At 48.6% G+C, this 26,059-nt stretch overlaps 1 protein-coding gene and 1 non-coding gene across 2 annotated transcripts in view; both read left to right on the forward strand.

Annotated features, from left to right (window-relative positions):
* The first annotated feature begins 4,798 nt into the window (after window positions 1-4,798).
* Window positions 4,799-26,059, forward strand: part of Piwil3 (piwi like RNA-mediated gene silencing 3) — a 37,854-nt gene continuing 16,593 nt past the window's right edge. The window contains 5 exon segments of the mRNA XM_035444169.1: window positions 4,799-5,039; window positions 20,421-20,534; window positions 21,388-21,599; window positions 22,724-22,845; window positions 24,579-24,770. Coding sequence (XP_035300060.1) covers window positions 4,799-5,039; window positions 20,421-20,534; window positions 21,388-21,599; window positions 22,724-22,845; window positions 24,579-24,770 — 881 coding nt within the window.
* Window positions 16,710-16,895, forward strand: LOC113835682. The gene has a single exon (XR_003485365.1). It is a non-coding gene; the product is annotated as a U2 spliceosomal RNA (small nuclear RNA).

The raw sequence follows: 26,059 nt of genomic DNA on the forward strand, positions 1-26,059 counted from the left end.
GCTAGCCTGGGCCAAAACACTCTTAGCAGCCCCTGGAGCTATAACTGCTGTCATTTGTCTGGGCAGGAGTCTTCCTGGGGATAGTGGTGGTGGTGGTGTTGGGTGGTGATGACGGTGATGATACTGGTGTGTGAGTGGCAGAGCTGATGGCACTAGAAGTGGTGGTTAAGTGGTGTGCAGGTGGAGATGATGATGCCATGGTTAGAGCTTGATGGAGAGGACAGCAGTAGTGATGATGACAGTGATGGGAGTGGTGGAGATGGTAGAGGGTCAAGATGATGATGGTATTGATAGTGATGGGGTGGTGTAGATGGAGGATTGATTATTAGTATATTGAGTGTTTATTAATTGTATATTGAGTATTTGTTATTATATATATTATTGGTATATTGAGTATTTATTGTTGGTGGTGACATGGTGGGTGGGGCGATGGTGATGATGGTGGGGTAGGTGATGGAAATGATTGTAGTGATGGGGCAGTAGAGATGGTGGAGATGATGGTGGTGAGAGTGGGGTGAGTGATGGAGATGATCACAGTGATGATGCCAGGAATGGTGGAGATGATGGTGGGGGTGGAGGAGTGATGGAGATGATCCTGGTAACGTTGGGGGTAGTGGAGATGATTTTGGGTGGGGTGGTGGGGATGATCGTGGTGATGTTGGCCATGTTGGAGATGACGGTGGTGGAGGGGTGACGTAGATGATGGTGGGGGTGGTGGAAGGATGGGGTGATCATAGTGATGCCAGGGATAGTGGAGATGGTGGAGGGGTGGTGTAGATGGTGGGGTGTAGTGATGGTGATGACTATGGTGCTGATGAAGACGATGCCGTGGGTGGTGGCGATGGTGGTGTGAATGGTAGCGGGATGGGGAGATGGTGCTGGCCTATGGGGGTGTCTTGTGTGCTGCAGGATGTTAAGCAGCACCCGTGGCCTCTTCCTGCAGATGCTGGGAGCCCCCGCAGCTGTCACAACCAAAACGTTTCCAGACACTGCCAAATACCCTCTGGGACAGAGCTGCATGTTTACACTAAAGACACATTAACTCTTGTGTTTGATTCAAAGCTTGCAGGGTGACCTGCCTGTTATCTGGCAACTGTTTTGAGGTAGACAAGTCGTCTTCTGTCCTTCATCAGAACTGCTGGGTTAGAATGAAACCCAAGAGTCTCCATGGCAACATCACTCAGTTCCCTCATGTTGCTTCAGCCTCCTTAGCACATCCCCCCTTTCTTCCAGCATCTCCCACTTCAGGGCTGGGGATGGGATATGCTCCCCCTACCTAGACACAGGCCAGCAGCTGTGAGGATGGCTCTGCAGGACAGCCAGCTCCCCACACCCCACCACAGCGAGCTGCAGCTTCCCCCACAGGACCCATCTCCCTCCAGGGGTCTCATCTGCCGCCCATGAGCCCCTGCTTTCTCCCCTCCAATTAAGAGGCCTCCTGGCAGCAGCCAGAGGCAGGAAAACAAGGCAGTTAGTCACTTAGCTTCCGTTATCAACCTGGATCACGTGGCTGGCTCTTTTAATGGCTGTTGTCTTGACAACGGGAAGCCAGTCCCTGCTTGCTCTGGGAACCAAAACAAAATTAAGGGGTGGTGGCAGGGAGGGGAAGGCAAGCCAGGAAGGAGTCAGCTCAGAGCTGGTGGGTCTTAGCCTGAGAAAGCAGCATCCCTCTGACAGTGACCCAGCCCCGGAGAAGCTCGGGTGAAGATGGAGGATGCTTACACATAGCTTTTCTGTCCACTGAGTCATTTTCATCCCTATTATGACAAAATGGACACCCAGACACTGGAAAAGATAAAGACAGATGCTTCTGGGAGACTGTGATTGACAAGCCATTGCAATGCCACATCCTGCAAACTTGTAGTTGTTTTTTGTTCAAATGCCTAGGGCCTTGCTATGGTCTTGTTATACCAAGACCTCATGCACCGTCTGCAATCCTTTTTTATTTCACTGATGGGTCTCCCAGGGTCTGTCTCCTCCAGAAGAATGTCTCCCCAGGAAGCCAGGAAACCCTTGTCCTGGTCACTGCTGTGGCTACACACCCTCTGTAGTGATGAATCCCGGACTCGACTCCAGCTCTTGTTGGAACTCAGGACTCCTTTCTGACCCACATGATTGGTGTTGGGTCCTGACAGCTCCCCAGGCCGGACAGAGCTCCCAGCCCCACAGGCTCTGTGGGTGGCTGGAAGATGGCACTGCAGGCTTGTACAGCTGTCTGGCTATCTAGGAAAGTCCTCTGTCACCTCTTCCAGGAGGAAGAGGGAGACTGGCACACAAAGTGTGTGGCTCTTCTGAACCCAGAAGAATAGAGGCAGGGAAGACCTGATATGATTATCAGGTATTTTTAGGCAAATACCTCCCTATCCCTCTAGAGCTGGAAGGTGGGCAAAGGAAGGTGTGGTCAGAGAGGTGAACTTAGAGGACGAACTTGAGAGCTCAAAGATGGCAGCCGTCCCCAGATCCCTGGCACTGGATCTGTACCCTTTAAACATGGCCCCCTGCTTCTGGCCACACTATACTCAGTAGGGTAATGGGAATCATGTCACCTCTGTTCCTCAAGAGCTTGGATGACCTGGGTGATTATCCTAACTGGGATTATCCTTCTTGACTGGGTGCTGTTAGAAGCCACTTCCTTATTGTGAGCCCCAGTTCTGCAGATGCTGTTTTTATGAGGTTGCTATATCTGCAGGGCACAGCACATAAAAGCCCCCAAAAGAAGCTCAGATCCCCCGAGTGACTGTCCCTATAGTGACTGTCCTCCGTAAGTCAGATTTAGAAACTGAGTAGTCTATAACTCTTAATCCTGTTCAATAAGCTGCAGAATAGGGCAATGGTCTATCCTTGCCTGTTTTGGGGTAAGAAGAGCCCACTCCACTCAGGCTTAAGTCAATAAGGCAGCTCACTACAAAGCTTGTGGTCCCCAGAATTGAGGAATCAAACAGACTTGTGGTCACAGGACAGCGGGCAACATCCCCACAGTTGTAGTAGGAGCACAAGCTAGACACGAGGACCAGACCTAGGACACCGGTGCCCCATATTTTCCTCTGCAGAGGGGGGAATGGACTCCTAGTGAGGAAAGGGGTAGCTTATGAAAGACTTTAAGGGAGCTAGTGGCACAGCTGGACTAGGGTGTCTCCTAATTTCCCCAGAGGCCTCACTCACCTGTTTACTATCGTTGCATCCCTTTTGTCAACTATTTTGCTAACAAAGGGGCAGGGTTCACCCCAGGCTCTAACAGCCAAGGAACATGCTTTCCATCCAGGTCTGGGTAAAACTGAGCTGCAATCTTCCTGCTTTTAATCAAGGGCTTTAAGACACCCCCCCCCAAAGGGTAGGAGTCGGAGATTGTGGGGTTGGGATCTGGATGGTATGCGCCTCACTTCTTTAAACAGATCTTTACAAAGATGGAGTTAAAAAAAACGTCTAGGCCTTTCAGAGGGACACCCCTCCCCTTCCCATCTATCTTACACACCACCTCATCTGAAAAATTCTAGAATCTGCAACCATTCCTGGAGCTGGTTCTTTAAACAAAAAGGAAAATGCTACACACAGAGACACACCCACGAGCCCCAAGAGGAAGGCGAAGGCAACAGGTCCCAGCCTCCAGCTGCCCAGGTGGCTGCCACCAGGAAGGGAGGGCCTCCTGGGTGGCACGCCTAACGTACACACACATGCATCACACAGGTGTACACATAGGTGCGTGCTAGTGCACGCGTACGCGCACGCGCGCGCGTGCACACACACACACACACACACACACACACACACACACACACACACACACACACACATGCTCAGGAAGCCAGGGACAGACTCCAGCCTGATTGATAAATTCATAGCCAAGCAAGGTCTTGGGGTAAGAACCCCAAGACGAAGATGAGGCAGTGGAGGAGGGGGGCAGGCTGAAGGATAGGGTGGAGACAAAGTGCGGAGAGCAACTCAACCTTACCCACCCACACAAATACACATGTGTAGACCCACAGGAACACAATACGTACATCATCCTTGGTGTCTCCAAGTAAGTGCACACGTCTTTTCCATACACATACACACGGCCACATGTCCTGGGCTACGCTCATTTACACCTACAGGCCCATAGGCAACTAAAGGCCACCTCAGTCTTCTAAACTCTCTCTACTCCCAGGGCCCTGGGAGGTCACACCTGGCCTCCTAACTGTCTCCCTCCTCCCTGAGGAGGCAGGCAGCCACTCCTGTCTGATTGTGTGCATGGTAGGCAAGCAAGCGAGGGCAGGTGCCCTATGACCCTCACAGGCTCTCCCGGCAGAGTTCTTGGCACCTAGAGGTGGCTCCAAGGACTGAGCATCTCCGGTGAGGTAGGGGGACAGTTTCATGGTTCAAAATTGCACCTCTTCCCTGCCCCGAAACCTGGTCTGCTTGGGGCTATTCCGCATCACCGACGTGGAGCCCCACACCACCCTACCCCACCCCAGGAGTGAGAATCATCCATCTGCTCCTCCACAAGGAAAGGTCCCACCTACAATCCTTCCGTTCCCACACCCAAAGGGTCTCACACCCTGAAACACCCCAGCCCTCCAGAGCACCCCTCCCCGACCCCTGCCTTGGTCAGCCATGCACAGACACCCGCCAGCCTGGTGACTGCCGTGGCCCTGTCACCCTGGGCTGGCTGCCCCTACCTCCTTCTTCACGGTGCGCAGCAGCCTCTGGCGGGTCTCGGCCTCTGCGGGACAAGCAGGGAAGCGCGATGAGCGGCGCAGAGGCCGTGGGGCCTGGCCGCCCTCCCGCCGCCCACCCGAGCTTACCTGCAGGGACCGAAGCCATGGCTCGTGCTGATCGGTGCCCGGTGCCGGGACGCGTCCCTGCTCCCTCGCCCTGCTGCAACCGCGAGGGGCGGGTCCTACGGGAGCTGAATGACAGCCCAGGACTTGGACGTCAGAACTCTCCCACATGCCCCGCCCTCGAGCGTCCAGCGCCGCCTGCTGGACAATATATAGCAGATAACATCCTCTCAGACCTCCTCCAAGACAGCATCCTCACCACAGCCTCCCTCCAGGGCATTAGTATCATCCCCTAGCCTCCTCCATGAAACACACCATCCTCATAGGCCTCCTCCAGGGCATCAGTACCATTCCGTGCCAAGTTGCCAAGGGTAGCCTAAGATGTGGCACTGTGGTCCACATCCGGTGTCTCTATCTATGCATATTTAAAATGGGGGCAAAGCCAGACATGGAGGCACACACCTATCATCCCGTCAATAGGGAGGCTGAGGCAGGGAGCTCAGCCTGGACTACATAGTCAGGGCTTGCCGCCATAAAACTCGATTCATCCTGTATAAAGTGGGTATAAGTTCTAGAATGATCTAATGATCAAGCGAGATATTTGGTATATAATTCTCAACATAGACCAGAGGAGAAAGTCTGGTAGCCATAAAAGGTACATGCTGCTTCATACTTTCCTCCTCCTCCCTTCTCCCCCTTCCCTTTTTAGACTCTGCTGAGATACAGTGGCTGAGGAGACCAGCCTCTTCAGTGGCTCCCTCCCTTATACTGGAACTAGGGTTCAGTCCTTTAGGTTTCTACTCCTACATAGAACTCCTGCCAGCCAGGATCTCCAGGGCTAGGTAGGGCAAAGGTTTGTTCCACACAGGACCTTCACCAGCCACCTCCTAAGTCCCCGACTGTGTTCTCCAGAATGCAAGTGAGGTCAACAAATATTTCCTGAGCACTTACAGTGTGCTGGTTCACAGGGTTGGGGGGCTGGAAGCAAAGGAGACTGACACATTGCTGTGGCACTGGGATAGCAGACAGTAAACCATCTGAGTGAGTGATAATGAGTCGGAAGGTTCTGGAGAGATATGGAGTACATATAGGAGAGCTACCAGTGAGTGGGGTTGTCACATGAAACAGGGAAGCTGTGATTTCTCACAGAGCAGAGAGGAAAAGGAAGAGGCTGGGGTACTGGGGGAAGAAGAGGGCCCCTGGGGTGAAGGAACAGCAAGATTAAAGACTCCGAAGTTGGGGTGTGCCTGCTGGATGACAGCCCGAAAAGGAGGTCAGTGGCACTGGATGGCAAAACAAGACAGACCGTGATATAACATGGGCAAAGGCCTGTTAGGCTCTTGGAGGCCGTATACTGAATTACCAATGTCTCCGCCCCCTTCTTCCCAGCTCCAACCTAGTCCTCTATTCAGAATAACTAGGGGAAAGCCCAGGGCTTGCAGCTACGGCCCCAGAGCTCTTTTTTATGTGTGGTGGTGAGGTTTCAGCCACAGCCCTCCCCTAACCCTCTCCAGTGAGGTGTGTTTGGTGCTTCCAGGATGCCAGAGAATGGGAAATAAGAACTCGACAAAAAAAAAATTATGATTGAAGACTTACTGCGTGCTGAGCTCTGGTTGCGTAAACTCACCTTACCCCCACCCTTACGCATCAAGAAAGCCAAGCCCAAACTCCCTCCTCTCTGATGACTGCGACTTGTGGCCTTGACATAACAGTAGCCAGCTCTCACCCTCTGCGAAGCTTGAGATACCTTAGGAGAGCTTCCTCGTAACCCAGAGACTTTACCCCAGGCTCCACTGTGCCTTTGGCGCCAGGCGCCTGTGTATGCAGCGCCCTTTAGAGACCAACATAGACATTGCATCCATGTTCTCATTATTCACAGCCCAGGAAGAATGGTAACAACAGCTGCAACTTGTTGATGAGGCCAGCGCTGTGTCGTGAACGCCACTCATGTTGTCTCAATCAAGAGGCCGACTGCAGGGCGAGGTGTTCTCAGTGCAGAGGAACCCTGGTTCGCTGGGGTGGGTAATCTAAGGGGCACACAGACAGGAATGTACCTGGTCAGGCATTCCTCGGAGCGTGCTGGCTAAGAGGGATCCTAGACTCCACAGGGAAGGGTAGCTGACCTGCCTTCCCTGGTGTGGGTGAGCCTTGTGCAAGCAGCTGGAGACCTGAAGGGGAGAAAATGGCAGAGGAAGGGGACCACCTCTCTGCAACCACTTAGGCAGGGACAAGTGACTTTTTTTTTTTTGCATTGGATTTGAATCAGAATTTTGGCTCTTCATGGATGCCAGCTCGGCAGACACAGAGTGGAGCTGAGCCACCACCCTTACCGGATCTCCAGGTCACCAGCCCAGAAGTTGGACAACTCAGCGCCCATCCCTGTGTGAGCTGATGTTTACAACGAATCTCTCTTCATGTACATGCATGTACAACAGACACACGTGTGTGCACACATACAACCTGCCTCTGCATCCACACACTACCCACCTGTGAATTTAGCCAAATACGGATGGAAAAGAATTGACCATGGCCGCCTCTGTACTGAACACATTATTTGTTCAGTAATGGTTCACATAATGGTTTTTCATTATTATTTCTTACCTGGTACTGTCTGGCGTCTATCACATGCCATTTACACTGCTCTAAGTATTAGAGATCATGTAAGGAGGACAAGAGTATACAAGAGGATGTGTGTACAGTCTACACAAGTATGATGACAACCATACAAGGTATGGGAGTGCCCAAGGATTTGGTATTTATAAACACAACCAGACCCATTCTGTATGGATCCTGAAGGGTGGCTGCATATTTGTATGAGTATGTATTATGTGTATATGTGTATATTGCATGCACATACATGTAGAGATGTGTACATTTATATATGTGCACACACGTGCACCTCATCTGTTCTGTTTCCCTGGAGAAGACAGATTAATACAGCTATCACTCAATATTAATTCCCTTCTCCCTCTTCCTAAAAAAAGTCAAGTGTTGCCTTCTGTCTTGGACACCTGTCTCAAAGGAGGTGTGCCACTTCCCACCCTAGGCAGGTCCTGATTGGCCTAAGTCAGTCACCAGGTCCTGTTTCCTCTGCCAGTAGTTAGTCTATTCATTAGTTAATTTACCCATCTATTCATTTATTGTTTATTTACTTGTATGTCTTTTTATGTGTAAGGCTGCCTGTGGAAGTCAGAGGTTGATGTTAAATTTTCTCAACCTTTAAAAAATCATTTACCTTACTTTTTAATTAAAAAAGATATATTTATTCTATGTATATGGGTGTCTTGACTCTATATGTGTCTATATGGAATGACCTCCCAGAGGCCAGGGGAGGGGGTCAGGTCCCCAGGAGCTGGAGTTACAGACAGCTGTGAGCTGCCATGTGGGTACTGGGAATCAAACACAGGGTCCTATGGAAGAGCAGCCAGTGCTCTTAACCACTGAGCCATCTCTCCAGGTCCCTTCCCTTATTTTTGAGCCAGGCTCTCCCTTGGAACCTGAAGCTCACTGGCTGTCCAGCGAGCCCCAGAGATCCTCTGTCTCCTCCTCTGGGCCAGCAGAGAGGTCAAAGGCTCATGAGACCTCACCTGGCTTTTTATGTGCATGCTGAGGTCCTTCTCTTGAGCAGCAGGCACTTTACCCTGTGAGCCGGCTGCTCAGCCCCCATTGATTGGTTTAAACAGGAGCACGTGATGCCGTTCTGTCCAATGAGATGCAGGGGACGTTCCCTGCGTACCTTCTCAGGGTGCCACCTTGTTTAAGCAGAAACGCCCGCAGATCACGGGGCTCAGTTTCAGGATGTCAGTACTTTCCGTACATCGTTCCCTGGCAGTCAGAGGGCGCATCTGGCACCAGGGCATGAGGAGTTCCTGGAAAATCAGAGTCGCTGCAGCATCCACCTCTGGATTTGCTAATGTTTTAGAAAACACACCACCTTCTGGTGAAGTCAAGGAGTTAGGGCTTTGTCTTCCTAGCAGTTAAAATAATCCCACTGACACAAATGAGCCACTCGAGATGCCCTTCTGTTTGCAAAAAGGTGAACTGGGCAGTTTGACCTCCTCCTCCCAACCCCCAGCCAAAGTTCAACATCAAGATGAACAAACACAGATGGTTGTAGATCATCTATGCTCATTCTTGTAGAAGGATGTGTTGTCTACTACGTTCTGGATGCTTCCTGACATCTCTGCTATGTTCTAGAAGGAAACGCTTAATCAGTTTTGCATCCTGAACAAGTTCAGAATGATCACAGAACTTGATAGCATGTATCAATTCCAGAAGCATTCCCACAGCAGACTCGTAAAGGTTAGTCTCAAGTTCAGACTGCAGGGGGCGCTGCTGAGCAGAGGACAGACCAGGGTCTGTGTAGTATTGCACTCTGGCCAGCTGCTGTACACAGGGATTCAACTTCTCTACACAAGTTTATTGTGTGTGAGTGCATCTGTGTGCACACACTCTTGCATATATGTGTGTGGTGTATGCATGGGATGCACACCCAATTGGACAGGCAGAAGCCAGGGAAGACTTTGGGTGGCCTGTTCCGTCACTCTCTGTTTTGTTCCCTAAAACAGATAATGGAGCTAGGCTGACAGGCAGCAAGCCCTCTTGAAGATCCTCCTGTCTCCATACTCCATGGTGCTGGACACACAGGCATGTGTGGGGCCCTGTTCTGGGGATTTGAACTCAGGTCCCAAAGTGAGCCAAGCTTGGCAGCCCTCAAGCTTGTTTATATTTTTCAGTCCTCCCAGTGGGAATGAAGTAGAAGCTCGCAGCTTCTGATTTTCATCCCCAGTGACAAAGGAGACTGGATGCTGCTTCAGACACTATCTGCCACTTGTGTAGCTTCTATCCATTTCTTAAAATCGGATTGTTGGTTTTTTTGTTCAGTTGTACAAATTCTTTATGTATACTGGGCACTGCTGTTATACATGGGATGTTTGGGATACCTCTATTTTATACTAGCCTGTTAAAAATACACAAACCTTAAATTTTTATGAAGTCTAATTTACTCATCCCCCGCCTTCACTTTTACTGACAGCTAAGAAAACAATCTCCAAACCTCGGCTATTTGATCCTATATTTTCTTTCACAGGTTTTATAATCTTAGCTTTTATCCAAATCCTTTGAGCTAATTTTACACATGGGGTGAAATGAGTCTGAGTGATTTCCCTATTGATACTCAGTTGTGTCATCACTGTGTGTGGAACCCATTGGCTCCCCAGTGAGCATCTTGGCCCAGTCTTACCACTCAGCAGTAGACTTTGCATATTCTGTCCTTGTAAATTTGCTTATTGTGTAAGGTGGAGGGGCTTGCCCAGCACCTGTGGGGTCCTGGATTCCACCATATCTTGTTAGGTTTACTATAGCTGTGATAAACACCATGACCAAAAGCAACACGGGAGGAAAGTGATTATCTCATCTTGTAACCTGTAGTCCATCATCCAGGGAAGTCAGGACAGGAACTCAAGCAGGGCAGGAACCTGAAGGCAGGAGCTGATGCAGAGACTATGGAGTGGAGCTGTTTACTGGCTTGCTACCCCTGACTTTCTCAGTCTGCTTTCTTATGGAACCCAAGACCACCAGCTCAGGGATGGCACCACCTACCATGGATGGAACCTCCTCCATCAATCACTAATTAAGAAAATGCCATACAGGCCTGCCTATAGCCTGATCTTATGAAAGCATTCTCAACTGAGCGTCCCTCCTCTCTAGTGACACTAGCTTGTGTCACATTGACATAAAACTAGCCAGCATGGGCCACTATCCTCACAAGTTCAGGCTTGGGATCTTTTGTTCAGTTTGAGATGGAAGTCAGAAACAGGCAGGAGACACCATGTAGAAGAGACTGTAGGGGCCAATTGCTGGGGCTTAGGGAGGCAGCAGTCTGGGTAGGGTCCCAGGCTGCTTCCTGAGGGAGTCAGGGGAAGGCTTATATAGTCTGTGGAAACTGTAGTAGGTCCCTTCACAAGCCTTTTCCCAGCGTGGTGTATGTGTATGTATGTGTTCATGTATGTGTGCATTTATGTGTGAAGGTGCAGATAGACACGCATGCATGTGTTTTTGGAGGCCAGAGGTTAATGGCGGCTCCCTTCCTCAATTGATGTCCATTTTATTTTTCAAGACACTGAACCTGGAACTCATTCAGCTAGACTGGCAGGCTGGTAAACTCCAGGAATCCTCCTGCCTGCACCTCCACAGGATTACAGATGTGTGTGCTGACCCCGGCTTTTATGTGGGTGCTGGGGATGGAACTCATTCAGGTCCTCACACTTACACAGCACACATTGCAGTCTGCACTATCTTTCCAGCCCTCCTGCCCCCTACCCCGGCTGCCATCTCAGAAGACAAAGGAAACAGGTGCAGAGCATGGTGACCCCACAAGAAACTGCTTCACTTTAAAGATAGGCATGTGGCTGGGAAATCAGGCCTCTCTTGTTCTGCCCCACTATCCATGGTTTCATAAAAGAGCAGGAAGGACACAACTTAAGAGAAAACAGAAACGTACCCTGTGGAAGGGGGCAGCTGGATGTTCACACTGATATTTTTGCTGTGAAACTTCTGCCTGGTTCAGGGTCCCGTCTCTAATGCCTCCTGTCTGTGTGGCTTTAGACAAGTGGTCTTGCCTCTGCTTCTTGGGCTTGTAACCAGGTAAGATGGTTTGATCTATGCAAAGCATTTAGCAGTCCATAAGCCACTGTATGAGAATTTAGGTTACAGATACATTCTACCACATCTGGCTGCTACATCTGGGGACTTGAACTCGTGTCCTCATGCTTGCACAGTATATAATTTTACTCACTGAGCCATTTCCCCAACCCTGGGGCGACATTTTAGTCCAGAGTTCTAAACATAATGCTCTGTCCCTGGCCCTCCTTGCCTTCTTTTCCTGAGGGTCAGTCAGATGGCTGTCACTAGTGACACCTGGTTGTGTGATGTGATAAACCGTATTATTTCTCCCAGACCAGGTCAGTCACTGAGCAGAGTGAGTAACAGCGCACCTGAACTCGGTGTGGCGGCACACACCATTAATCTCAGCATTAAGGAGGCAGAAGCAGGTGGATCTCGATGAGTTCAGCCTGGTCTACATAGTTCTAGGACAGCTAGAGTCACAAAAGAGAGATTCAGTCTCAAAACACACAAATAAAACAACCTCACCACTACTACCAGGATGGGTGAGGAGGGGGCAGGAAGCAGAGGGGGTGGGGTGGTTTTGCAAAGAGAAGCCCAAGTGAGCCTTCTTTGTGGCTGACTTGGATAGAGCCCCTTTCATTTTGTTCAGACTTCTCCTGTGCTGATCTATCTCTGATATTTGCTTGCATTCTACTCTCAGTGGCCACGTCTTTATTCTTTTTCTAACTTGGTGCTTTTTCCTGTTATCTTAGCCGGGGTATCTGGTTATTATGTTTACGTCCTTTTCTTTTCATTTGTCTCTCTATTTCTTTTTTCCTTCCTTCCTTCCTTCCTTCCTTCCTTCCTTCTTTCCTTCCTTCCTTCCTTCCTTCCTATTTTTTGAGACAGGGTTTCTCTGTTGCAGCCCTGGCTGTCCAGGAACTCACCATATAGACCAGGCTGGTCTCGAACTCACAGATTCCCCAGGGATGAACAAACTCCATGGCCTGTGGTGGCAGTGGGTAGCAAATTGTGCAACATCCCTGAAGCTTTAATGAAGACCTATTGGAGACTAACCAGGTCCTGGTGGAGGCAGATACCTACTGAGAATGCAGAGTAGGGAGTGATGATTGCAGAGGACAGTTCAAGAAGAGTTTCACACAGAGGGGGGTTGTTCCTTTCAGCTTAGGAACTTCAGGTTAACACCATGGGGAGCTTTCCATGTTAGGGAAGGAAGGCAGGAAGACCCACTCCAGGCTGAGGAGACACTGGAAACTGATGGCTGCTGGGGGGGGGGGATCGAGTTTTCTTTAGAGATGAAGCCCCTGGTGGGCTGCCCAGTGGATGGCTCCACACCCACGCTCATGTTGGTAGCACCAAGTGGACCCAGTGAGGTTTTTTTGTTTGTTTGTTTTTGGTTTTTGGTTTTTGGTTTTTCGAGACAGGGTTTCTCTGTGGCTTTGGAGGCTGTCCTGGAACTAGCTCTTGTAGACCAGGCTGGTCTCCAACTCACAGAGATCTGCCTGCCTCTGTCTCCTGAGTGCTGGGATTAAAGGCATGTGCCACCACCGCCCAAGACCCAGTGAGTTTTAAGAGTTCATGAAATTGGGAGGGAGAATGAAGTCAGACAGCAAAAGGAGTCGGGGAGAGGGAGTGAGTTGTGGTTTTGATCAAAACACATTTTATGCGTGTGTGAAATTATCAAACAATACATTAAAAAGCATGTTTAAAAAATTGAGCTGACAGGACTTAAAAAATCTGACACACTTCCAAAGAGTAGAGAACATGAGATTCCCAACACACAAGAATGATCATGGTCATGTTCTGGCAGATGGTTCAGTTGGGAAAGCGCTGTGGCATAAACCTCCAAGGAATCCAAGTTTGGATCCCCAGCACCCATGGAAACAGCTGGGAGCATCTGTAGCCCCGGTGTTGAGGATTAGATGCCCGTCCTGGCACTCAGTGGTCAGACAACATGACCAACTAGGTAAGCCCCAGGTTCACTGAGACACCTTGTCCCCCAAAACCCTATGAAGAGCTGTAAAGAAGATAATCCTCCTTGACCAACGGCTTTCATAAGTGCACGTGCACACACACACACACACACACACACACACACACACACACACAGGCATGCACATGCAAACATTTGGGCACACCCCCTCACAGTGCCTCCCACATATGTGCACCACACACAGTGACTGAAGACTAGCGCTGTAGATAGTAATTTTTCTGACTTGACTTCGCATTCTGTACCTACACTGAATGATCATAGTTCCCTAACGTTGGGCTTAAGGGACTTGGTGGTAAATGTATTCCAACAGCCTGAGTTGGATCCTCAGAACCCACAGGGTGGAAAGAGAGAACCATTTCCCCCAGGTTGTTCTCTGATCTCCACGTAGCCATCATGGTACATGTGTGCCCCACATAAAGATGAACACATAAAAAAAAAAGCCTTACCAAAGTTAAAAAGATGTCAGTAACTATATCTCTCTGGTTTAAATGGGTGTCCAGAAAGTGTATCAAGAATTTAAACACACAGCAACGCAACTATAAAAATGAGGAGAGAAGTGACAATAAAAACCAAAAGCACCTTTCTAAAACAAGGCTAAAGTGTAAGAACAACGAATGGGAAAAGGACACTATTATTTTTTAATGACTCAAAAAAATCCCCCAAAGCCCCAACGAAGGAGAATCTACTTGTGGATATTTGCTCTCTAAATGATTCCAGGTGTGGCCCTACTTGATGCCAAGGATGGATCAGCAGCTGCAGTTAATTGCAGGGGTTTATTGACATTACTAAGGAGGGCTGTTTATGGGCTCAAAGAGGGCTGGTAAGTGTAGAGAGGCCACCCCACCCCCACCCCTGTCCCCTCACCCCAGCCCATGAGTGGCCCAGGTGCAGGTTAAACTTAGCTTCATTTGGGTGAGGATGGGGGTGGGACCAAATGCCCACTGCAGAGCTGAAATTGAGATCAGAGGCCTTTGGAGCCTGGCCTGTGTATTGCACCTTTTGCAGGAGGCTGGGCCTGTCCCTTCTTTCACTGTGGCCTAGTACAGGGCTGTGTCCCCAGAAGGTGAGGAGCTGAGTTCTTGTGGGCACCCTGAGGAAGAGGCTTCTGTTGCCACTGTGCACAGGCTGCAGGAAGTGGCTCTGAGCCTCGGTGTCTCAAACAGCTTGTACCTTGTGGAAGAGGTGAGCTTGGGAGTCAGGCCAAAAAGAGCAGGGGTGAATAGGAGTGGTGGTGGTGGGGGACTCACTGAGGACACAGAGTCCAGGCTTCTGAGGTTCAAATTAGTGGCCCCTGGAAGCTGGCTCTGCCTGCTAGTCGAGAACACACACTCACCTGTGCTACAGAACAAACAGAACGAGCAAGCTTCCCCAACAGCCACTCTCATGAGTCTGCTTGGGGGCATGAACCCTGTTCAAACTTTTTTGATTCCCAGGGCGCTCCACAGCCTGTCCCAGGAAGCAGATCTACCAGTTCAAGGGGAGTTTTTGCAGGTGACTATCTGACATGCTTGTTTTAAAAGTTCCCCAGCAATTTCACAGAGGTCTCTGACAGACCCTCTATCTTTAAGGGCATTTTCAAATCATCCGTGCCATGCCAGGCAGAGCCAGAGGCAGAAACCGAGCCCTGAACATCTCACAGCCTGAGACACCCGGAGCAGCCGCCCATGGCCCTGTAATGTTCTGTATTTCTTTTTAAACAAAGTTATGGGGCCTGTTTATGGGAGACCCTACCAGGATGTCAGGATGGGTGGGGGGAGACTGGCTCTCTCAACTCTCTCTGGAACATTCGTATTTTCAATCTGGAGCCCCATAGAGCAGCGATTCTTAACCTTCCTAACAGTGTGCAACTTTAACACACCTGCTCATGTTGTGGTGACTCCCCGCCCCCCAACCGCAGCACTATTTTCCTTGCCACTTCATAACTGTTATGTTGTTGCTGTTTTGAATCGTACTGCAAATATCTGAAGTGCAGGATGGTCTCAGACCCGTGAAAGGGTCCTCTGCCCCACCCCACCCCCCTTTAAGGCGTCTGGACCCACAGGTTGAGAACCACAGCTGTAGTGGTTTTTTTGTTTTTTGTTGTTTTTTTTTTTTTTTAATTGCCTTACTTCAGCCAAGGTTCTTACTGAAGGCAGAGCCTGTCTTTATCACTTGTGACTCCTGACGTGTGGCATGACCTGTTCTCTCCTAGCCGATGTTTACTTAGCCTTTGTGAACGGCCATAGCTGCTGGTGAGGTCTCTTTGGCAACTGTCAATGGGTGCTATGCTACCTAACCATCGGGGCTTCGCTGTCTGGTCCATTCTAATCTATTTTCCTGCCCTGAACCGCAACACCCTTCGCTAGACTTCAGTCTCAGTCTCTGACTTTGACTCCTAGCCCAGAGGTGACTCGGAAGCCAACATCAAATGCTTCCCCATCAGGCCTCCTCAAGCTCCCTCAGTGGCACCCCTGCTCTCCACCCCCCAGGAGAGAGCCTAGGCTAGAGAGTGATCTTACTGAAACAGAGACAGGTTGGCAGGTGGGGTCTCCTTGGCAACCCAGGCCAGCTGTCCCTAAAGCAAATATCGCCTACACCCAGGTCCACTTCAGCAGTCCTTCAGCCCAGACGCCCCTGCTTCACTTCTCCTATTGGCTCCCAGCCAGCAGGGTTTTGCTAAATGAAATTCCCCACATCTGTGTGCATTACCAGGTTTCTCTCAGAAGCCCCCCCCCCGCCCACACACACACCCCTGGTGGCCTCTGCAGAGCCCTGGTTCTCAGCCTCTCATCCCAGCTGAGCTCTATACCCATGGACTCCACAGAACCTGCCTCGTTTGACCCCCAGCAACCCCTCCTTGCCAAATCTGCAGGCTGCTTGCTTTTCTGGCTTTGAATTTGCCCTTTTGCTGCAGCAGGATCAAGGCATATCTCTTCCCTGTCTCACTGCAGCCCTCGTTAGCTGCCCTTTCCTGGGCTTTCTTCCTTGCAGCAGGCCTCTTCTCCCCCTGCCCTGGGATACTCTAATGGTGATATCAGCCAGCGCCGCGGCACTGTCTTATGTGTGGACAAGTGTTCAGGGGCATGCCACCAGGCAGACTCCATCCTGACTCCATCCTGACCTCCCCACAGATGTCCATGGACACCTTGCCTCCCTGCTTCTCCTACATAGCACTCCCACCTCAAGCAAAGAAATTCTATGACACACTTGCTTTGACTAGTGTCTTCGGATTCCTTCTTTTTGAGGGAGGGTCTCGATTTGTAGCCCAGGATGACTTTGAAATTGGGTTGCTCTTGCTTCAACCCAGGCATGGATAGGGCAGTTATCTGTATCAGGCCCCTAGGTTATTTTAAAAATTGACTCCTTTTGGCTAAGATGAAGTGTAGTATCTGTTCTTATCAGTTTAATATCTGATAGGCCTCTATCCAAGGACAATATATTAAATGGATTTTTGGAGTTAGGAGTTGGAATAGGAGTTCCTCTGTTCACTCCACGCATCAACCAGGTATTACAGTACCTCCAGGAATGGTGCATGTGCGCGTGTACACACACACACACACACACACACACACACACACACACACACACAGAAACACAATAAAATAAATAAATAAATAAATAAATAAATAAATAAAATGACTCCGTAGCAGAATTTTGAGTGTTTTGAAAGTTAGGATTTGATTATAGCTTTCAGGTGAGGACAGAATACAAGGAACACAGCTCCTCATTTCTGTTCCCATATATGTGCAGGCCTCTGCAAGATGGGGAGACTCACAGGCACCCCATGCTAGGCCACCACACTTGGGAGCCCAGCAACAGTCACCACAAGCCCGGCTACCACATCCGGAAGTCGGAGCCCAGTCACCACAGGCTTGTGTCAGGCCCTCACAGCCCATAGCCCAGTCACTGCAGCTCCATGTCCAGTCATCCCAGCCTGGAGCCTTGTCACCAGAACCCCAGGCCCAGCCACCTCCTATGACTTAGGCCCAAGTACTGAAGTCCCAGAGCCCCCACCCCTTCCCCAGACCACAGGCCAAAATCCAGTCACAACAGCTCCATGTCCAGCCATCCCTGCCTGGAGCTCAGCTGCCACAGCCCCAGGCCCCATCACCTCAGCCACAGGAGGAAGTCCAAGTGGTTGCATCAGAGGAACCTAGAGGAGCAGAAGGCAAAATCCCACTTCCAGGTGAGTGGGTGGGGGTTAGGGGGGTGATGGAGACAGAGGTGTCTCCTGCATGGAAATAGCCACAATGGCATGTTTCTAGATGGCTATCCTCAATAGTTCCACAGTGGCTGGCAGGATGTGGCATGGCCACCTCCCTCTCTTTATTGAGTTTAAAAGCTGGTGAAGTAGAAATGGCTGTTGTTGTCTGATGGGCAGTGTCAACATCTTGCAACTTAGATAAGGTTAGCTTGTGAAAACATCCAACTTCTAAGCTGCTACGCAGAAAAGCCCGAGCAGCCAGCCATCTCAGTGTTGTCCTCCTTGCAGCGTCTTTGGAACAGGCATGCAAGTCACAGGGAGCTGGAGACCTTGGCTGCTGTCCCCTGCCAAGGGTGTGACTCGTGCAGTTGGTCTCTGGACCAATTCTCCATTTTACTTTTCATAGCAAAGTATCTTGAGACACAGGTGACCATCTTTTATTTATATTTAATGTATTTTTCTTTGTGCCGTGTGTGTGTGTGTGTGTGTGTGTGTGTGTGTGTGTGTGTGTTGCACATGGTTAATGGCCAGAGGTTAATGTTGGCTGCTTTGCAGTATTTTTTTTTCCAGGCAAGGTCTTTCACTAATCCCAGAGCTTTTCCTTTCTGCTAGACTTGCTGGCCAGAAAGCCCCTGGGGTTCTCCTGTGTCCATCTTCCCAGTTCTGGGAAATACAGGCATGTGTCACCGGTACACAGCTTTTTACATAGGTGCTACAGATCTGAAGTTGGGTCCTTATGTTTATGTGGTAGACACTTTACTAACTGCCATTGTTATGTGTGCATCTGTGTATGAATGTGGGTGTTTGTGTGCCACCATGCTTGTATTGGAGGTCTGTGTCTCCAATTGGATGGCTGGCTAACCATGCCTGGCTAACATTTTGAATCTACTATATATGCCATGCACTGTGGCTATAATCTCAGCCCTTGGGAGCTTGAAACAGGAGGAACAAAAAACTTAGACTATCATGAGCTAAGTGGAGGGAATCTGTCTCAAAAACCACACAAGAATTGAAAGAAAGGTTTTAGTAAATGTTGTCTTCACAGATAAGAAACCCAGAACCCATGAAATGCAGATGTAAAATTGAATTCATCAAATGGAAGTCCCCATGTTTATCACCTCACGGTACTTCCTTAGGGCTGTGATCAATTCTTCGGAGAGTGTGTGGTATGTGGTGGGGCTGAATGATGCCCACGGTGCTGTTTCCTGTCACTTTGCCAGACGGGTCTGCGATCAGGGTGTACAGAAACTCGTTGCATCGACACAATTGTTCCAGATTTCACATGTGAAGTGTTTTCTGTGATAGAAGTGCCAACTCCAGTGCCGGATAAGATTAACACTTCCACAAATGGTGACTTGAGCTATAACACGTCTGTAACCCGAGTGACAGGCACCCTTAGCCACCGAGGACACATATTCCCTGGAGAGTCTTTTACAGTTCACCACTGTGCACTGTTACTCAGGCCTAGTAATTGCTGAATAGATATTTAAAACTCTATGCACCTCAGAGTGTAATAAAAATGGGGCAAATTCCCATCCCCATTGCCCTTTGTAGAAAGAGTAGTCAATCCTCTAGTATGAAAAGCCTGAATCTTTTTCCAACTTTTTTAATTTGAATTAGGAACAGGATTGTTTTACATGACAATCCCATTTCCCTTCTCCCACCCATCCTGCCCTACCCCCCCCCCACTAAAACCTTATCTGTCACATATCTTCTCTGCTCCCCCTGGATGGTGAGTCCTTCCATAGGGTGTCATCAGAGTCTTACATTTCCTTTGGGATAGGGCCTAGGGCCACCCCTATGTGTCTTGGCTCAGGGAGTATTTCTCAATTTGGACTGGGCTCCCAAAGTCCACACCTATGCTAGGGATAAATACTGGGCTTCTACAGGAGGTCCTATAGATTTCTGAGGTTTCCTCGCAGAAACCCATGTTTCTTGGGTCTGGATCAGTCCCATGCTGGTATTCCAGCTATCTGCATCTGGGTTCCAGTTCAGATCGGTGATTAGTTATGGGTGTCTGCTTCTACTTCCACCAGCTGCTGGATGAAGGCTATAGGATGGCATATAAGTCTGTCATCAATCTCATAATCAGGGGAGGGCATTTGAGGTAGCCTCTCCTCTGTTGCTGAGATAGTTAGCTGGTGTCATCTTTGTAGATCTCCAGACATTTCCCTAGTGCCTGATTTCTCTGTAAACCAAACGTGTCTCCCTCTATTATGATATCTCCATTCTTGTTATTGTGTATTCTTCCCCTGACTCATATTTTCTGCTCCCTCATGTCCTCAGCATCCCTCTTCCTCTCTCCTTCTCATTCTTCTAGCTCCCTCCCCCTCTTCCCGTGCTCCCAATTTGCTCAGCAGATCTTGAGCCTCTTGCCTGAATTTTTAAGCCTTTGCTTGGCACATTCGGGTGCCCACGAGAGGGCAGTGTGGTACCCAGCTACTGGCTTACATATCCCATAATGAATGAGAGTGGGAGCCAACTTTCCAGGGAGCTGCTATGTAAGCTAAGGAGAGATTTTTGGAGAACTTTTTCATCTTTGACAACCTTGACTGTCTTAGCTACTAGCTGAGGTTTGGCAAGAGTCTGCTGTTTTTAAAGGGCTTAAAATTTTACTTTTTAAGAACATGTAGACGTGTGGGTGTGTGCGTGTTTGTGCAGATGCCAGAAGAACATATTTGGATCTTCTGAAGCTGGAGTTGTAGGCTTTTGTTAGCCATCCAGCGTAGGAGCTGGGAGCCAAACCTGGGTGTCCGGCGGGAGCAGCGAGCAGCATGTGCTTCAGTCTCCAGGCTTTCTTTTCAGCTTCCTCTTCCCCCATTTTGCTGTGTTTGTGCTGTTTGTATTTGTTCCTATGTAGAACACTGCCGCACAGCTGTATCAAAGGAGATGACTGAAAGGTCGCGTGGAATCTTCCAAGACCTTGTGGTGAATACCAGGAAGGAGTTGAAACACGTCAAAGATTCAAAGAGAGGTATGATCTGGAAAGAAAGGGTGGCCTGGAAAGAAATTCTGTAAAACTATTAGTTGTAAATTTTGACTTAAAAATAACTAGTGTGACTTACAGCTGGAGAGGAGGCTCAGGGCAGGGAAAAAAGCTTTCGGGTGCAAGTTCAAAGACCGGAGTTCAAATCACCAGAGCTCACATAAGCAGTATGCAGTAGTGTGTGTGTGTGTGTGTGTGTGTGTGTGTGTGTGTGTGTGTGTGTGTGTGTGTCATCCCAGCCCTCTTGCAAGATGGAAAGTGGAGACAGCCCCTGAAGCTCTCAGGCCAGTTAGCAGAGCACATACAGCAGTGAGCAAGAGACACTGCCTCAAACAAGGTGTAGCGGGTCAGGGCCAACACTCATAGTTGTCCTCTACCCTTCCTGTGTCATGCATGTGCCTGCACTTACATACACACACCATATGTACAGGAGAATAAAATAATAATAGCATGTGTTTGACAGAGTCCATACAGCTTCGAGCAGTCACTGTAAGCAGGTACCGCCTTCTCCCTGCCACATATCACTTTCAGATGGATGTGATGGTCTGTTGTAGGGGTCTGGGTGGGTTGTGCACTTTTCTTTCCCACTTGCAGTGCCTAAAGCAGTGGTTCTCAACCTTCCTAACAGTTCGACCCTCGTTAATACATCCCTCATATTGTAGTGATGACCCCCAACCATAAAACCATTTCATGGCTACTTCATAAATGTAATTTTGCTACTGTCATGAATGGCAATGTTAATATCTGTGTTTTCCAATGGTCTTAGGCAGCCCCTGTGAAAGGGTTGTTTGACCCCCAAATTAAGAAGAGTTGGTCTAAAGTAATATGCCTTGCTTTCTAGGGATGGAAGGCCAAGTGATACATCTCCAGACAAACCATTACCAAGTGACGTGTGACTGTAAAATCGCATAGAAGTACAATATTGACTACCAACCAGATGTAAAGGACATAAACATCTGCACACATTTACTACTCAGACATCAGTCCACCCTTGGCAGGTGCCACATATTCGATGGAAACTCGTTGCTGTTACCTCGGAGGCTGCAGCATTTGGTTAAGTAATGTTTGAAACTGTTTTGTAAGAATCTTCCCAACAATAGTGTCCAGGACAGTGCTATGGGACTGATAACACATACATCCTGATGCCCAAGTTTGAATGTCATGCGTCTTGAAGTCTCTTGTTTTAGTACCTAGGTAGAAGCTAAATGGGATTTAAACACAATACAGGCTAAAAATACTGATAGAGGTGCTGGGGATGGGGGGTGGGAGGGGAAGACGGCTCAACCAGTAAAGTGCTGGTGTGCAGGTGTGGGGACCTGAGTTCGGATCCCTGGCACCCAAGTAAAAAGCTGGGTGGGTCCAGGATACACCTGTGACCCCAGAGCTGGGGAGGCAGAGATGGGAGGATCCCTGGGGCTGGCAGTAACATCCAGTCTATTTAAATTTGTGACCTCCAAGTTCATTTAGACTTTGCCTCAAACTCCAGGTAGATATCTATTGAGGAAGACAAAACATTGATCTTTGGCCTACACACACACACACATACACACACACACTCGCACCACACACACACACACACACACACACACACACACACACACACACGCGCGCACGCACACTCGTAGACACTCACACACACATATATGCTCACATACATATATACTCACACACACGTATAAATGTACGTATGTACACATGCACATACACACATAAAATGCTGACAGACATCTTATTGTTTCATTAAAAATTTTATCCAAAATAAGTTTGGTTAGGGCTCTATTTTCCTTATATATATTTTAGTTTCCTTTTCAGCTTAAAAATTATATTAGTTGGCCAAACTAATTACTTTCAGGAACTTAATTAAAAAAAGAATAAATATAATATTGTGGTGCTTGATATCTGTACATTGTGTCTTCTGAATGTGTGAGAAAAAGCTCTATCTCCGTGTGGGGAGTTGGGTGGCGTGTTGACTGTCATTCAGTGGGAACTAGTTTTCTTGAAATCTCCATTTTGTTTGCTTTAAAGTGTGAGTGTGTTCTTGAATGTGTGCAGGTGTGTATACATATGAGGCCAAAGCCGGGGATCTGAACCCAGATCCTTAGGCTTGCTCAGCAAGCGATTTCCTGACTGAGCTGTCTCCTCAACATCTCCCCTCCTTGTTGTGTTTGAAATCTTAGGAAATGGAGCTTGTCAGCCAGACCGAAGGTGATGACAAAGTGAGAATCAGGATCCAGCTTTCCAGTGAACTCCACCCCAGTCACCCAGACTGGCTTCCCTATTACAACATCCTCTTTAGAAGGTGCATGAGACTTGGTCTCCACCCCCCATGCTCCCTGTGATGCCCCCCCAAATTGTGCTCCCTGTGATGCCTCCCCCACCATGGATGTGAACTCAGCCACATTCCTTCAACTGTGTGTGCTCTCAAGGCCCCACATTGTTGAGAGGACAAGGGTCTTCTTGGTAAAATGATATTTGAACCTCAGCTCCAATGTGCAAGTTCAGTATCTAGCCCCTAGCATCTGTCCTCCTGCCCATAGCTACTTCCTGTGCCTGCCACCTGTCTGAAAAGAGGAACAGATGTCCACCCCTTTTATCTCTGGGGTATGTATATGTTCTATTCTGCACTCATTATAATGACTAAATATGCAAAGGACCATTTGGGCCATGGAGTCTGCAGGATGTTTTAGTTCAGTACTGGGAGCAAAGGATGTTTGAGGCCAAGTTTGAGGGCAAGCTTGAGCCCCCTTGAGGCCCCCCACTTCATGTGTTTGTTACCAAACTCCCTGAGCTCATTGTTCAAACAAGGTCTGTCTTGTTTTCCTGATGTGTCTTCGTGTGTGTGTGTGTGTGTGTGTGTGTGTGTGTGTGTGTGTGCGCGCGCTCATGCGCGTGCGAGAGAAAGAGAGAGAGAGAGAGAGAGAGAGAGAGAGAGAGAGAGAGCACTATAGGTCACACTCAGGGTCCTCTCCACAAACCCACTCTTTCCACCTCTAGAACGCTGAGGCTGTCAGACTTGGAGCAGAGTGATTCCAAACTCAGAGAACTCAAAACTCAGCTTCTGTCGTCAAGGTTTGAGGAAAACCGGGAGGAGGAGTAAAACGGTGTCTACAGATTTGATTAGGAAATTTTCTTCGAGACTGCTACTCTGATTTGAAGTCGTGTGAGTTTTTTTCTTGTTTTATTTTATTTTTTTAACCTTTACTGATTCTTTGTGGATTTTACGTCCTGCCTTCTGATCCCACTCATCTCCCCATCCCCTTGCACCCTCCCCAAAACAAACCAAAATGTAAAAGAAAAAAATACTGAACGTAACAACAAAAGAAATTTCCTTGTGGAAGCTGTAGAGTGGCCAGTTGAGTCATATAATTTACCCTTTAACACATTCATGTTTACTTGCAAGCGTTCATTGCCACAGAGTCATTGTCTGGCTCAAGGCAGAGGAAGGCTTCTGCTACACTCCTGATAATGGACTCTTATTGGGGCTCTTTTTGGATATCCTGTCTTGGATCTGTAGGTTCGTCCCCTTCACTTGCTCATAGATGAGGAGGATGTTGAGGTGGTTCTGGGCCTGGGTGGTAGCTAGGTTGGTCAGCCCACCAGCTTTCCATCATTGTCCCAGGCAGGCTCTCCAGCACTGCCTCAGCACTAAAATGACATCTAGCTGGGCGGTGGAGGCGCAGGACTTTAATCCCAACACTTGAGAGGCAGAAAGCAGGCGGATCTCTGTGAGTTGGAGGCCAGCCTTGTCTACAGATCTAGTTCCAGGACAGCCAGGACTGTTTGACGGAGAAACCCTGTCTCAAACCCCCCTAAGAAAAATGACATCTAGCTTGACACTTTAAGCAATGTGGTTGATAAGTACCGTTTAACAAAGACCATGGACCACCCATGACTGACTTCCCTTTGATGGTTCTTCTAAAGATCAGTAGTGCCCAGTGACAAGGAATTTAAAGCAAGCAACTCCTGTGGTGACTGACACTGGCCCTGCCCCAGTTCTGACAGAGAATGCTGGGACTGGCATTCTCTTTGCAGAATGGATATCCAGCGCAGCTACGCCTCGATCCTACCGTACGAGAACAGACTGACCCTGTGTGCTGATGTGACACACAGACTGTTGCAGGTGAAAACGGTGTATGATCTCATACTTGAGAAGAGGGAGAGAGGTGTGAGGAATCTCTGGAAACAAGTCTCTGAAGAGGTAGTAGGATCCATTGTTTATACTAGGTAAGTGCATTTTAGACACCTACCAGTTGCTCTGGCTACCTCTTTAGTCCATCACAAAAGTTCTTGTCATGTCCAAACAGCACACGTTTGTAGTTGGAATTTTCTTTGGGCTGCTAACCAGCTCCCAAATGAAGACACTGAGACTTATTAATTATGAATGCCTGGCCTTAACTTAGGCTTGTCCCACTAGCTCTTTTCATTTAACCTGATTCTATTCATCTACGTTTACCTTTCTTTCATTCTGTATGTCCTACTTCCCTGCTGCTTCTGTGTCTGTCTGTCTGGCTGGCTGGCCCTGCTGTCTCCCTGTCATCTCCTTTTCTACTCCACCCCCAGCCTAAATTTCTCCTCCTGTTTACTCTCCCTGCCCAGAAGTCCCACCTATCCCTCCTCCCTCATTATTGGCCATTCAGCTTTTTTATTAGACCAATCAGGTGCTTTAGGCAGGCAAGGTAAAACAGCAACACATCTTTGCATAATCAAATAAATCCAACAAATCTTTGCATAGATAGACAAATATTCTGCAACATACATTCATGAAGCTCAGGGCTAAGGTACGACAATGGCAAGCATTCTGTGACCCTTCTCACTTGGGTATTTGTCTGGTGTCTGTCTCTATGCCCTTTTACGTCCCTTTGTTTGCTCCTGAGCCTTGATGGTTTTTCTGATCAAGTTCATCCCTGTTCTAAACTGTTGGTATCTATTGCTAGATATAGCCCAAGGGCGACTTCCACCTCTGAAGATGCTTTATCTTCATTTCTCCTTCCACATCAGAAACTTTTTTTTTTTTTTTTAGGAATTTAATCCAAAGATTTTTATTTCTTACATTCCAATCCCAGTTCCCTCTCCCTCCTCTCCTCCCACTTCCCCTTCCACCTCCCATCTGCTCCTTGGGAGAGGGTAAGGCCTCCCCTAGGAAGTCTCCTAAGTCTGTCCCATCATGTCATTGAAGCAGGGCCAAGGTACCCTCCTCCACACCATGTGTCTAGGCTGAGCAAAGTATCTCTCCATATAGAATGAGCTCCACTAAGTCAGTTTGTGCATTAGTGATAGATCTTGGACCCACTGCCAGTGGCCTTATATATTGTCCCAGTCACATCACTGTCACCTATATTCAGGGAATCTACTTCAGTCTTATGCAGGTTCCCCATTTGTCAGACCTGAGTCAGTGATCTCTCACTAGCTCGGATCAGCTGATTCTGTGGGTTTCCTGATCATAGTCTTGACTCCTTTGTTCATATTATCGCTCCTCCCTCACTTTGATTGAACTCCAGGAACTTGGTCCAATG

The sequence above is a fragment of the Cricetulus griseus genome, chromosome 4 (genome assembly GCF_003668045.3).
Source record: "Cricetulus griseus strain 17A/GY chromosome 4, alternate assembly CriGri-PICRH-1.0, whole genome shotgun sequence".
Lineage (NCBI taxonomy): Eukaryota > Metazoa > Chordata > Mammalia > Rodentia > Cricetidae > Cricetulus > Cricetulus griseus.